Genomic DNA, 15731 nt, shown 5'->3' on the forward strand with positions numbered 1-15731 from the left:
AGGAAAGAAAAAAAAAGATACTCTAGCTCAAACTAGATCAAGCTAGGGTTTAACCTCACATCTGTCAGTTACGTGTTTTTTTTTTCCAGAATGCATGCTGCTTTCTGTTAAGTAACAGAAATTAGAAAGCCTTCTGCTGGAACTAAGAAACACGGGTCATTCAGCCCAACTGGACTATGTCAGTGTTTTAGTCATGTCCCATCTGCATATACTTCCTTATGGAATGCACTATTCCAGCAATCCAATTAATGTTGTTCACTTTAGCCACTCCTTGTGGGAGCAGTGTACATTTCTCACATTCTGGGTAAAGAGGTTTCTCTTAAAAGCATTGAGCAGAATGAGAAGTTGAGTGCAACTGGATTGTTCTGCAATAAAAGTGACGAGATAGAGCCAGAATGAACCAGATGATAACATCCATTTCTGTGTCAAAATTGGCATTTACTCCATCCTGCCAGTAAGAGTTACTGTATATTTTGGCGTATCACACAAAAAACACTCCAAAAACAGGAATCGTCTTATATTCCAAGTACAAAAACATGACCTTAAATTCTACTCAAAAAAAAATTACTAAACATATATTTGACATATGACACTTGAAGCACTCAAAAAATATGGCAAAAACATGGATCACCTTATATACCAGATGCAAAAATGTGACCTTAAAATTCTGGTCAGAAAAGCAGACCAGTCCTGACATCTCCCTACCATTGCCATAACCAACCCAGACATTTTTCAATTGTAGAGCCTGGGAGCCCGAACTCCTGCCCGGGAACTGGTGCCCACCAACCCAACATATAGCCGTGGTTCCTACACCGAGCACACTGCCTGCCCTCTGCGCCGGGGGCATGCTACCTGTGCTGGTTGGTCCAGGTTCAAATGCGCTAGCTTAAGGTGATCCACAGAAACAGTCTCGTTTGCTACCCATGTCTAGAACAAACGTGGCTTCATTCTGCAGTACCTTAAAAGGGCCCTCATATAGATGTTGCAATGGCATCCTATGGGCATCCCTGCGAAGGAACACATACTGGCAGTTCTTAAGCTCGGCTGGAACGTAGGAAGTCTATGCTGGGTGGTCGGGACTGGTGCCAGTGCACCCACCTTCCCTTTCAGCTGTGTCAGTAAAGAAGTGGGAGACTCCTTCTGCCCACGTGCAGCTGAGATTAAATCAACTGGGATATTGGGGAGATCTTCTTTTGGCACAGTACTTATACCTAACAGTACCAAGCATAATTTGTCCATCCAGTCCAGACCCCCGAGGTGTGCCATGAGGATTGTCTTCATGTTTCGATAAATGGGAATGATAGGCCATAGTACAGTGCAGCTGCGTGCCCAGTAACTGCAATTGCAGTTCAAAGCCCGGACGAGATGTCCATAAGTAAACCAAAATGGGCTATCCAATGAGCAATTAATGCTCACACACAAGCTGTAGTGGAGGTGTCCGAGAGAAGAACAACCTCTGGCCATCTCGTAAATCTGTCCACTATGGTAAAAAGGTAAATAGCGCCTCTGGAGGATGGTAACAATGCCAATGTGGATATGATCGAACCAATGCTGTGTTGGAATGAAAGTGCAGTAGAGCCTTGATGTGGCATTGAACTTTGGAGATTTGATATCGGATACATGTCCTTGCCCAAACACCAACTTGCTTGTGCAATCCATGCCACGTGAATTTGTCCTCCGCAAGCCTTGTTGTCGCCCGAATAGAAGGGTGAGCCAAACAGCGTATGGCATAGAATACCCAACATTGCTAGGTAGAAGGGACAATTGGCTTCAGTTGTCTGGTGGACACATCACAAAGCATCGTGGAATTTGCTGGTCCAAACTTCAAGTTCTCTAATTTCAGGCCTGAGATGGCAGTGCAATATGCGACCATCTCATTGTCTTCTTGCTGGGCCCCTGCCAAAGCCGTATAGTCTATTCCCAGAAATAGAGAATGGACTGATGCGATGGTTGTGTAAGACAACGTGTCAGCAACCAGATTGTTTCTCCTCGGTATATAGAAGTTATGAACCCAAGATGTATGAGAGATGTTGTTGCTGTTGGGCTGACCATGGAACCAACACCTTGGCGAATGTAAACGTGAGTGGCTCAGCGAGGAGTTCTCTGTCAAAAGGCAGCCTCAGGTATCGACTGAAAAAGGCCATGGGCCATTGACCAGCTGATCCAATACCCCTGTGTTTGATACATTGACTGTGAGAACCATAAGCACATTGATCCACGGATGCACCAGCATAGTTGCCTTTGCCAGTGCTGCTTTGGCTTTTTCAATCGCAACCATGGCCTCTTCATCCCACTTCAGCTTTTTAGGTTGTTCAGACAAGAGTTTGAAAAGTGGCTGCATTATTCTGGCAGCTGCCAGAACAAAAAGGTGGTAGAAATTTATCATGCCAACAAACTCTTACAGCCCCTAAATGGAAGGCAGTTTAGGGAACTTACGGATGGCCTCAACCTTAGATGTTAGTGGGACTGCCCTGTGTTATTTAATGTGATGACAGAGGAAGACAATGACTGAACTGGCATTCGGCAAGATTAATTTCTAAGCCATGCTCATCAAGCTGCTGACAGAGCTGTTGAAGATGTGCCCGGTGTTGCTGACAGGAGTGGCTGGCGATGAGGATGTTGTACAAATATATAAACACAAGAGCCCCGGCCTACTGTGACCGTGAGTTGATGAAAGGTCTGGACTACGTTCTTCAAACCGAATGGCCTACAGAGGGACTCAAAAAGCCCGAATGGGGTAATGAGGGCTGTTTTTGGAATGCCATCGGGATGAACCAGGATTTCATGGTAACTGCGTACCAGGTCAATCTTGGAAAAGATTTTAGTGCCATGAAGGTTCACTGTAAAGTCCTATAGATCCACTAGGAGGCAGTGTGCTCATAGAAAGTCAGTGGCCAACAGCGGCTGAGACACTTTGGCAATGGTAAAGGACCATCTGAATCTGGAAGAGCCGAAACTGAGCAATATTTTCTTTACCCCCTTATGTTCTGAAGCTACTGTTGTTGGCAGCTGTCAGGGAATGCCCCTCCTTTCCAGAGCGCATATCAGAACCAGAGGTGGCAATATGATGACCTCTGCTCCTGTGTTGATGAGAAAATTCTGATCCGAATGCAGATTCCACTGGTAGAGGATGCTGTCGTTGCCACTACCAACGTTGCCTCAGCATTTCCTGGGTGTGTGCAGGGGGAAGAGCATTTGGCACCAGCAGGCTGCAACTCCCCACCTTTGGTGATAATAGCATCACTGCTCTCTCCCGCTACCTCTGACCCCGCACCTCCATCAGACGTACGTACAACTTTTTGACGTTACGCCGCCACACAACCAAGTTTGCTGTTTGCCGTGCTATAGCTCATCTGCAAGGGCAGCCAGCCGATGGGGTTTGCTGAAATCATCGTCTGCAAAGAGTAGACAGATGACCTCTACCATCTATTCCTTGAAAATATGCTTGAAAACAGGTTTTGTGCCCGTCCATGTGCATCTCATTCATTAATGCAGAAGGTGGGTGGTTGCCTAGTCCTTCCATATGGAGTCTTGTCACCCTATTGCTGCAGTAAAGTCCAAAAGTACAAGTAAGAAGGGCTTTGATAGCTTCATACTTATCGTTGGCTGGCGTAAGAAGTCAATGAGGTGTACCGCAGTGTCCAGCTCTAGTGATGTGATGACATAGTAATATTTTGTAGTGTCAGCCTGCTCAAACCAACCTGTGGTTGCAAGGTCCAAAAAACTGGTAGCTTGAGCGCAACGGCGTTCTGCATATCCATAGCTAGGTTTTAAAAAAAATTGTTTTGGACCAGCAGGGTCACCATTGTAGCATGTGGTGCAGGAGTTGTCTGTGAGCTGAACCAAAAGTATTGTTTTTTTTGGAATCTTAGCACGCCAACTATTTATTTAAACTCCTGCGATCTCAATCACCCGACCCCTGAAGTCATGCGTCTCCCAGAGTTTTTTGCTTCCCCCCCCCCATCCCCCACAGCTACCGGGAACTCCCGATCCTGCAGGGACCCACAACTACGGACACCTGTTTGACAATGGAGTGGCACAGTTCGCCACAACCTTCTATTTATCAACTGTACTATCTCTTCTTTATTAACTTAAACTAAACAGTTTCCTGATTTTTGAACCCTGCTACCAAATGTCCTCTGATGTTTCCAAGAACAGCACCAGGTTCTCTATACCTTCCCTAGATTTGCGAGACTAAGCTGATATAACAATACATTATGTGCCTGGTACACAAGGGCATACTATGCTCCTCTTGGCAATGAACAGGAGAGTTTATGGGCTGCGTTGTAGATAATTACATTATCGGAATTAAAATGCAGACCTCAAGAGTTTCATTCACCAGTGTTTTAAGTACATCATGGTTTCCACACTCCATGGAATAGATAATTACTTTTTTTAACTGCACAGGCAGAAGGTGGGCACACTCAAGGTGATTAACTCTGTGCCACCTTGCATATGGATACCAAAAGAAATTGTATTCAACTATGAACTCAAGTTACTTTGCATGCTCTCTTTACTCCAGAATCTCAACTATCCCCAGAAGTAGAACCCCCTCGGTGTGCCCTCAGGCCACAAGTACACCACAGTTCCCTTCTTTCTTTGGCTTGGCTTCGCGGACGAAGATTTATTGAGGGGGTAAAAGTCCACGTCAGCTGCAGGCTCGTTTGTGGCTGACAAGTCTGATGCGGGACAGGCAGACACGGTTGCAGCGGCTGGAGGGGAAAATTGGTTGGTTGGGGTTGGGTTTTTCCTCCTTTGCCTTTTGTCAGTGAGGTGGGCTCTGCGGTCTTCTTCAAAGGAGGTTGCTGCCCGCCAAACTGTGAGGCGCCAAGATGCACGGTTTGAGGCGAGATCAGCCCACTGGCGGTGGTCAATGTGGCAGGCACCAAGAGATTTCTTTAGGCAGTCCTTGTACCTTTTCTTTGGTGCACCTCTGTCACGGTGGCCAGTGGAGAGCTCGCCATATAACACGATCTTGGGAAGGCGATGGTCCTCCATTCTGGAGACGTGACCCACCCAGCGCAGCTGGATCTTCAGCAGCGTGGACTCGATGCTTACACTGCAACATTCCCACTGAAACATTTAAAATGCTTTACACCCCATGAACTACTTTTGAATGTAGGAAATTCACACACAGCAGGTTCCAAGGAACAATCCATTTGAGATAAAATAATTACTGGCAAGGAGGCAAAGACAGATGGCCCTCAGTTTAACATCTCATCCAAGAAGTCTTCAGCTCAGATGATACTCTCCTTATGCTACCCAAAATTGTCAACCTAACCAGTGGCTTTCAAAGTATTTTGAGACTTCAGCACATAATCCAAGGGAGACATCAGATTTTAAGATAGTCTCTGTTCACAGGCAATTCACCTTCAGCTTCACAACATACAATTGGTAAAATGCAAAATAGTGAAAAAGTTCCAAAGAGCTGTTTAATTAATACTTCTGAATATTTAACATTAAATAAGTATTCACTTGACAGAGTGTATCCTGACAGGCTAATTAGGAACATTAGTAATGCTACAACCCACAGTGAAGTCAGTCCCCCAGAAGACGAGCTGAAAGAAGAGATCTCATGAGGTATTTAGTCAAATCAACATCAATTCTAATTCAGACAGGTAGTCACAAAATATAGGGTTAACTAATCATACCAATCTCCATTAATTAGTCTAAAAGAGACCAAGGGGAAAATCTCAGTGATGGAGAGTTTTGAGTAACATTCACGGTCTAGACCAAAAGCTAAAGATATCCTTCAAAATTTGAATGATTCAACAGCAATTGCTTCCTCTATTTCCCCAGAGAATTTGTTCCATGCTCTGACACTTCTTCAACCACAGGAGGAGAATAAAAAAATTAAAAAAAAAAAGTAAGAAATAAATACCTTGGTATCAAAGAAAAAAAAAAAAAAAACCACAGGAGGAGGAAGATATCAGGTACAGGCACCTGAGATCAAACAAATTCTTGTATATATGGGATATGGAAGTACACTTAAAGGGAAAAATCGGGAGGGTAAAAGAGAACAAGATAGCTGAACAGACACACCAAACTGAATCTGAAGAGACTGTACATCAAGAGGAACAAGATAAAGAATAGTCCCCCTTAAGGACCAATGTGTGGAAGCAAAGATGGGTTTGGCCTTAAATGAACATTTCTCATCTATATTATTTAGAACATATTTATAATATAAAAGATGCTAGCAGTTTTAAAGCATATCAAGTGTATTTTGAGACATTGTGGGAAATTAGAGAAGAAATTGCAGGAGGCCTGTTATAGATATTTGCATCATCTTTAGCTATGGTTGAGGTAGCAGAAGATTGAAGGGTTTTTTAAAAATAAAGGGCAGGAAAGGCAAGACAAATAAATCACTAGCCGGTGAAACCAACATCAGTGGAGGGAATTCTGAGGGTCAGGATCTACCAGCATTTGGAAGATGGCTGATTAGACAGCGTGTTTCACAAACTTAATTGGATTTTCTTTTAACAAAGTGACAAGAAGATGAAAACAAACATGACAATGGCAGGGCAATGGATGTTGACTATATGCGCTTTAGCAAGGACTTTGACAAAATCCCTTGTGATAGGCTCATCATATGGGATTCAAGCTGAGCTGTCCAATTGGTTTCAAAGTTGGCTTAGTAGAAGGAGTCAGAGAATAGCAGTGGAAGGTTGGTTTTTTTTCCAGGTTGGATCCCTATGACCACTATTGCCTGTTACTTAAATTACCCATTTCTATGATAATATAGTTAACGTGGCCAGTAGGTAGGAAAATGACACCAAATTAGTAGAATAGTGAACAACTAAGGAAGTATTCTAAGATTACCACATGATCTAGATCACCCAGGGAAAAGAGACAAGGAAAGACAGATAGAATTTAACTTGGACACATCCAAAGTTTGGCACAATAAACTGGGGCAGGTCATGCACAGTAAATAGCAGCACCCTTGACAGTGTGGAAAAACAGGGAGACAAGTATTCCTTGAGAGTGGTGACACAGGCAGAAGGGGTTAAGATGGTACCTTTATCAGTCAAGACATTGTGTTTAGGAGTTGAGAAGTCACATGAAAGCCGTTCAAGATTCCTTTATTGTCATTTAACAGTACAGAACATGTAATAATGCACAAAAATGCCATCTGTCTGCTGCAAGGCAGACAGAGTCGCAATTAGTGTCACCTGGCGACCCTTACCGTCAGAGAAATAAAAGAGAGTCCCTTCAGAGTAATTGAATGTCCATGGATTATTCTCCAGCACTCCTGTAGCTGCACAGAGCTCCAAATCCAAACCTCTGACACCCGAGGCGCACCTTCGCAAATCAGTTTTGATAGCCTATCTCTAGCACTCTGCAGCCTGCATGGGTCCTTTGACTGCAAGTCACCCACAGACTGTGTGGATCTCTTAGCAAGCTGAGCTCCTCGCTGGTCCAATACCATGGTGACTGTCCTGTAGGGTCACCTCCTCTGGTTCTCTTTCTCAACAAGGGATGCTCTTCCCATTTCAGGTGTCCTGTACTGGCCCTCTGCTCCCCTGGAGACTGCAACCCTTCATGGCTGCTGCCAACACAGGCATTGCCATCATAGGCACTACAATTTTGGGCTCAGTCCTTGGGGTTCCAGGATTATACTTATTAACACCGTCGGCTCCTTTAAAAGCCGAAACTGACCTACCGGCATTAGGATCATGCGGATGAACTCTTCAGAGCAGCCATGAGTCTTCACTCTCTCAAAACATTGGCAAAAACCACACTTGGAAGTATTGTGCAGAGTTCTGGATGCCTTGCTTAGGAAGGATGTTATGAAGCTGGAAAAGATGCAAAGGTTCACAAGAATGTTACTGTATCTGAGTTAAGAAGATTGAACAGGCTCCGATAGCCCAGTGGAGGCTTCGACAGTCTTGTAAACCAGGGCTTGCGGGTTTGTTTCTCGCTGGGGCCTCATTTCTGAGAGGGGTGCTGAACAAAGTAGCAACTCTCTCTTCCTTATGGTAGACAAAGTTAAAGAATTTAATGTTATATTCTAAATGTAGTTTTATGTGACAATAATGGAACCTTCATCTTTATTTTATTCTCTGAGTTCAAGAGGCCAAAATGGAGGTTACATTATGGAGGTATACAAAATATGAGGGGCATAGATAAGATGAAAGGGGAGTCTTTTGTTTTACAGGGTAGGGATATCTAAACACAAGAGAGCAGAGGTTTAAGGTGAGAGGGAAAAGATACAAGGGGCAACTTTTTCCACAGAAAATGGTGGGTATACATAACGAGCCGCTGACACAAACCATTGAAGCAGATACTCTTCTTCTTTGGCTTGGCTTCACGGACGAAGATTTATGGAGGGGTATGTCCACGTCTGCTGCAGGCTCGTTGGTGACTGACAAGTCCGATGCGGGACAGGCAGGCACAGTTGCAGCGGTTGCAAGGGAAAATTGGTGGGTTGGGGTTGGGTTTTTCCTCCTTTGTCTTTTGTCAGTGAGGTGGGCTCTGCGGTCTTCTTCAAAGGAGGTTGCTGCCCGCCGAACTGTGAGGCGCCAAGATGCACGGTTGGAGGCGAGATCAGCCCACTGGCGGTGGACAATGTGGCAGGCATTAGACTGTACGTATTCTTTGGCTTGGCTTCGCGGACGAAGATTTATGGAGGGGGTAAAAGTCCACGTCAGCTGCAGGCTCGTTTGTGGCTGACAAGTCCGATGCGGGACAGGCAGACACGGTTGCAGCGGTTGCAGGGGAAAATTGGTTGGTTGGGGTTGGGTGTTGGGTTTTTCCTCCTTTGCCTTTTGTCAGTGAGATGGGCTCTGCGGTCTTCTTCAAAGGAGGTTGCTGCCCGCCAAACTGTGAGGAGCCAAGATGCACGGTTTGAGGCGAGATCAGCCCACTGGCGGTGGTCAATGTGGCAGGCACCAAGAGATTTCTTTAGGCAGTCCTTGTACCTTTTCTTTGGTGCACCTCTGTCACGGTGGCCAGTGGAGAACTCGCCATATAACACGATCTTGGGAAGGCGATGGTCCTCCATGTTTAAAAGACATTTAGATAAACCTTATGGCAAAGGTTTAGAGGGTTACTGACCAAATGCAAGCAAATGGGACTTGGTCCGAATGGACAAGTTGGGGTAAACGGTCTGTTCCTGTGTTGTATGACCAACAAACTATCCTTTAAATTCTAGACCTCTATCAACTTTCAAGATGGCAGCGCATGCGGTTGCAGCTGCCACTTTGGCTCCTCTCAACCCACTATGCTGTGTCTATGATCAGGAAACAATATTAAAACACAAACTGGACTTTCAAATTAATTGATCAGATCGGTATGATTCTGCACAGTTTAAACCTACTGAAGCAGGAAACACAGACTGCTGTAAACTACGGAGCAGGTCACAGATGTGTGGGAGGCCATTGGAAGCATTAAAGAAGGCAGAAGCGTGGAAAATCGGCATAGAAGTTAGACTGAGAGGAAAATACACAAATGCTGGAGAAACTCAGCAGCCTTTATGTAGCAAAGGTGAAGATACGTCACCATGAGTCCTTCATCAAGAGGTTAGATAGAGTTAACCCCTTCAGACTAGCACTCCCGGTGATATTACTCTCAAACGCAAGATCACTGGAGAATAGAATGGATGACCTGAGGCTGTATCTGAACCAGAAAGAACTGGAAGACTACTATGCTCTTGTTATTACAGAAACATAGCTCCAGGACACTATTCCAGACTCAGCGATCCAGGGCAGAGGGAGATATTGCTGCTTCTGGCAATATTCGAGGAGGGGGGGGGACTATGTATTTATATCAACGAGAGCTGTTGCACCAATGTCTCTGTTGTGAAGACCTGCTTAGCAGAGACTGAGTACTGTACCCCGCGGTGAAATGCAGACCCTTCTACCTGCCCAGGGAATTCTCGGCCACACTGATTTGCCGCAGTCTACGTTCTGCCTTCAGCCATGAAGTAACTTTATGATGCCATCTGCGAAACCCAGACTTCCCACTTGGATGGTGCCATGATTGTTGCTGGTGACTGCAGTCACCACAGTTTCAACAGCATATGAATTTTGTCACCAAAGGAGAGAACACCCAAGATCGGGTGTACATCAACATCCCTGGTGCGTACAAGGCTGCACCTCGCCCCCACCTTGGTTACTTGGATCACATAATTGTCCTATTAACCCCGCCATACAGACCGCTAGCAAAGTGAACTAGGTCAGTTTGCAGGGAGATCAGGACATGGGTGGGGTGGGGGAGACCATAGCAATGCTGCAAGACTGCTTTGAGACTACACACTGGAGCTATTTCAGGGAGGCAGCCATCTGCAACAGTTGTGTAAACATAGATGAGTACACGAGCTCAGCGACTGGCTATATTAGCAAGTTCATTGAGGATGTCACCAAGATCAATGCTTCACAGCCAGGGCTAGCCAGAAACCATAGTTGGATGCTGGAATCCAGGCCCTTCTCAGAGCTCAAGGTGCTACCTTCAGAACAGGGTATAGGATGGCACTAAAATCAGCTAGGGCTGAACTCTCCCATGCAATCCAGAAGGCAAAGCGAGGGTACAAACTGAAGATCCACAGACAGCAGTGCGGGATCAGTGACAAAAGGCGCATATGGCAAAGGATCAAGACTATAACGAATCACAAGTCAACCTTGACACCTCCCTTCCAGATTGAACATCTTCCATGCACTGTTTAATGCACCAAATGATGAATGGGGCCCATTGCATAGCCACAGCCGAGGTGAGGAGAACCCTATCCAAGGTGAACCCACACAAGACAGCAGAACCAGTCAACATACCAGATCAGGTACTGAAGTACTGCACAGACCAATTGATGGAGGACTTTACAGTCCAATTGATGGAGGTCTTTATAGTCCAATTGATGGAGGTCTTTATAGTCCAATTGATGGAGGTCTTTACAATCCAATTGATGGAGGCCTTTACAGTCCAATTGATGGAGGTCTTTACAGACATCTTCAATATCTCTGCAGCAGTCCATTCCTGCAGGGTTCAATTCAGGCACCATCATCCCAGTACCCAAAAGGGCTACAATTACAGGCCTCAATGACGACCTCCCTGTGGCACTGACCTCTACCGTTATGAAATGCTTTGAGCATCTGATGATGGAACGCATCTAAGCACACCTCCCAGAGACGCTGAACCCATTTCAATTCACCTATAAAAATCATTCCACAGACAATACGATAGCCTTGTCTCTTCACTCCGTCCTGGCCCACCTGGACAACGATGCCTCATACTGCAGGTTGCTATTCATAGACTTCAGCTCTGCGTTTAATACAATCATTCCCCAGATACTGGTGGGACTCAACACCCCTCTCTGTAATTGTATCTTGGACTTCCTAATGCAAAGTATACAGTCTGTCTGTCGAGCACCATCACATGTCGGAGCTGTGCACTCAGCCCGCCTCTATTCATGGAACTGACCCACAAATGCATCACCAGATCCAACTCAAACAGTGCCGTCAAGTTTTCAAAGGACACAACAGAAGTTTGCCTCATCAGCATCAACAATGAGGCGCACTACAGAGAAGGGATAGAACATCTTGTGAAATGGTGCGAGAGTTACAGCCTTTGTCTCAATGTGGACAAGACGAAGGAAATTATCTGGACTTCAGGAAGACCAGAAATGACCACCCTCCACTACACATCAACAACTCTGTAGTAGAGTGAAGAGCACGAAGTTCCTTTGATTTCACTTAACTAGTGAAACTTGTCAGGAAGGTACAACAGCGACTGCACTTTCTGAGAAGACTGAAGCAGGCAAGGCTACTGGCCATCATTATGTCATCTTTCTATAGGAGATCTATCAAAAGCATCCTGGCTGGCTGTATCACAGTGTGGTAGAGTTGCTGCAGAGAAATGGATGTGAGGTCAATCCACAGGACCACAAAAGTAGCAGAAAGGATTGTGAGAATCTCCCTCCCCCTCATCGACATGATCTACGAGGATTGTTGTCTGAAGAGGGTGTGTAAAATCATTGAGGATCCCTTCCACCCTGCACATAGCATCTTTCAGCTGCTCCCGTCAGAGATACATGAGTATCAGAGCCAGCACCACCAAGCTGAGGAACAGCTCCTTCCCAAAGGCAATGAGAAGGCTGAACAACCAAAGAAACTGCTCACACTAACCCTTTGAGACTCTCAGTTGTACCAAACAATATTTATTTATATTGATGAAATACTTATCCTGCGTATGTATTATTTGTCTCTATGTGTCTGCATGTTTTTCACTGAGGACAGGAAAATGCTGTTTCGTTGGGTTGTACTTGACAAGGTTAATAAACAGGCCTTCGTCCACATTACGCACATCCTTCAGTATTCATAAAACAGATTAAATTATTTCTCAACTGAATCAAAGAAGAGTTCTCCTGTCATTTTTGGTTCTTTTGCCAATCGTCTTTATTCTATGTTCTCCAACAATTGACTCCACTGCTAGAACAAACAGTTTTTATACTCTGTCCATATTACCTTAATTTCAATCCATCCACATAATCAAGACTTCATCAATATGCAGGTCCAAGCCCTTCAAAGCAGCAAAGCATGACTGCCCTGTTGTGTAATGTTGACCAAGCCTCACCAGCCAACTGTTCACATCATCTCAGGCTCTCAATACTCCTCCATTTCCTGGCCCCCTCTTCCCCCACACACAAAAAGGACAGGATTAATGGGATCCAACCAATGACTTCTTTTCCTCCAAGATTCCACAATCTGCAGCCCTCTGTTGTCTCCACATCATCTTCCAACCCATCAACATCCACACCTGGCTCCATCAAGCCTTTTTCATCTGGATCCAATGACTAGTTGCAAGCTCCTGTCTCATCCATATTTCTTTATACAGAGGATCTTTCACATTAAACTCTTGGCTTTCTCTCTACAGATGCTACCTGACCGCTTGGTTCTTCCGGTGATTTGTATTCACTATACTCATTAGCTGCTCAATTACTACATCTAAACTATCAAAACTCAGTCAAAACAGCTGGCCAAGGGGGCCAAAACCAAACCAGTGCTCAATCCCAAAGTGTTTAAAACATAGGAAATAAAAAGATCAAGATTATATACCAAGAAACGACGCAAGAACACAAGAAATAAGAGCAGTAGTAGGGTCATCCGGTCCATTAAGCCTGCTCGGCTATTCAATGAGCTCATCTTCACCTATCTGCCTTTCCCTATATCCCTTAATTTCCCTATGTAAAAATCTAATCAACTTTGCCTTATATATTTACTGAGGTAGCCTCCCCTGCTTCAATAAGCAGAAAATTCTATGGATTCACTACCCTCTGGGAAAAGCAGTTCCTCCTCATCTCTGTCCAAAATCTACAACCCTGAATTCTCAAGCTATGTCCCCTAGCTCTGGCGTCCCCCACTAATGGAAACAACTTACCTACCTCCATCTTATCTATACCTTTCATAATTTTATACTTTTCTATAAGATCCCCTCTCATTCTTCTAAATTCTAGCAAGTACAGTCCCAGATGACTCAATCTTTCCTCGTAGACTCATCTCTGGAATCAACCTGAACCTCCTCTGCACTGCCTTCCAAGCCAGTGAGCCCAAGGGAGGAGATAAATCAAAGATTTTGACAGCCCTTATTTACAAAAACATGATTTCATGTTTGGAATGACACTGGCTTTGAATAGACCTACTCACTCTTCATGAAAGATCATAAGATAAAGGAACAGAAGCAGTCCACTAGGCCCATCGAGTCTGTTCCGTTACTCTACACTGTTAAACTATGCTCACACCTAGTTCCAATTTCCAGCCTTTTCCCCATAACCTTTGATACCTTTACTAATGAGATGCTTATCCATTTCCTGTTTAAACACTCCCAGTGATCTGGCCTCCACTGCTTTGTGCGGTAGTGAGTTTCACAGATCCACGACCCTCTGACCAAAGTTGTTCTTCGTCCTCTCCGTTTTAATCAGATACCTTCTAATTTTAATACCATGACCAGTTCTCCTCGATTCACCCATCAAAAGAAATATTGAATGAATATTCCACAGGATTCATTGAGAACCAGTGGTTCTAAACCTTTTCATGCGACTCACATATCACTTTAAGTAATCCTTTACTAACAACAGAGCACCTATGGCAGTAAGGCCACAACTCCAGATAAAACTGCATAAAAAAAGCATGCCATAATATGCTCAGACTACCAACACCATTACTAATTCCGCTCTTCCTCCTCCTACACCAGTGGCTTCAACCTTTATTCCCCCCACTCCCAACTCACATACCACTTTAAGTCATCCCTTACTAAGCACAGAGGACCAATGCCATCGTGGATAGAAACGGATGACTTGAGTTGGGGGGGGGGGGGAGGGAGAGAGAAGAGTCACGAACAACTGGACTAGGATGAATATTTATTCCATCACAAAACGTAGCTGACCTGAAGAATCAACTCCAGATGAAATTGTACAAAAAGAGCATGCCTTGAAATGCTCAAACTATAAATAACAATGACTGAATAGCCCAGTCCCACTCATCCACCCCTTGACCAGTGGATCTCATCCTACACCCCATCGACCAATGGATCTCATCCTTCCCCCCCCCACACTCATACCGCTTTAAGTACAGTAATCCCTTCCCCACCCCCCCACCCATACCACTTTAAGTACAGTAATCCCTTTCCCACCCCCCTACCCATAGCTTCGCGGACCCCCTTCCTCCCTTTGACCAACCCCCAAGCTTCCCCCATCTCCTCCCATTGCCCGACCCCAAGCTCCCCCCTCCTCCTCCTCCTCCCATTGCCTGACCCCCAAGCTACCCCCCTCCTCCTCCTCCCATTGCCCGACCCCAAGCTCCCCCCTCCTCCTCCCATTGCCTGACCCCCAAGCTACCCCCCTCCTCCTCCCATTGCCCGACCCCCAAGCTCCCTACTCCTCCTCCCCCCCATTGCCCGACCCCCAAGCTCCCCCTCCTCCTCCTCCCATTGCCCAACCCCCAAGCTCCCCCCTCCTCCTCCCATTGCCCGACCCCCAAGCTCCCCCCTCCTCCTCCCCATTGCCCGACTCCCAAGCTCCCCCCTCCTCTTCCTCCCATTGCCCGACGCCAAGCTCTCCCCTCCTCCTCCCATTGACCGACCCCCAAGCTCCCCCATACTCCTCCTCCTCCCATTGCCCGACCCCCAAGCTCCCCCCCCCCCCCGGAAGACCACCTCCCTCCGCCGCAGTCCAGCCTCACCTGGCCGCACGGTGCGCAGCCGGACGGGCTGCGGGAAGTGCCGGACGACGGCCCGCACGTCGCGCCGAGTGAGCCCGCTGACCGGGGTCCCGTTCACCTCCAGCAGGACGTCGCCGGCCGCCGGGCCGAGCTCCGGGCCGCCGGGAGCCGAGGCCAGCACCGGGAACTGGCCGTACTCCGCCCCGCCGCCCAGCTGCAGCGTGTCCCCGGGCACGGTCACCTCCTGAGCCCGGCTCAGCCAGTGCCGCCGCCGGCGCAGCGACTTGGACATGGCGGGACCTAGGGCCGGGTCAACCGGGAGCGCATCACAGCCGGGCTCCGCTCCTTATCCCCCCACCCCCCCCCAAACCACCCGCCCCCCCACCCGGCCTCTCGCCGAGCGAGTGGCTGCCGCTCCCGCTCTCCCTGTCAGCTTCTCCGGCCTCCGCGCGATGATGTCATCACGTCACCGCGCGGGGGGAATGCAAATACTCCCGTTCGGGGGCGGGGTCGGTGCGGCCAATCATCTCCATTGGGACGTCATCTTAGTCCCGCCCCCAGATCCAGGGATCTGTTCCCCTCCTGTGG

At 46.6% G+C, this 15731-nt stretch overlaps 1 protein-coding gene across 7 annotated transcripts in view; it reads right to left on the minus strand.

Moving 5' to 3' along the window:
* magi3a (membrane associated guanylate kinase, WW and PDZ domain containing 3a) overlaps positions 1-15486 on the minus strand; it is a 141118-nt gene extending 125632 nt beyond the window's left edge. For all 7 annotated transcript variants that reach the window (XM_069941917.1, XM_069941915.1, XM_069941914.1 and 4 more), the window contains exon 1: positions 15165-15486. In XM_069941917.1, the coding sequence (XP_069798018.1) occupies positions 15165-15435 (271 nt within the window). In that variant the 5' untranslated portion in view covers positions 15436-15486. The remainder of the gene's footprint in view (positions 1-15164) is intronic.
* Positions 15487-15731: the final 245 nt, after the last annotated feature.

This window comes from Narcine bancroftii, chromosome 5 (genome assembly GCF_036971445.1).
Source record: "Narcine bancroftii isolate sNarBan1 chromosome 5, sNarBan1.hap1, whole genome shotgun sequence".
Taxonomy (NCBI): Eukaryota; Metazoa; Chordata; class Chondrichthyes; order Torpediniformes; family Narcinidae; genus Narcine; species Narcine bancroftii.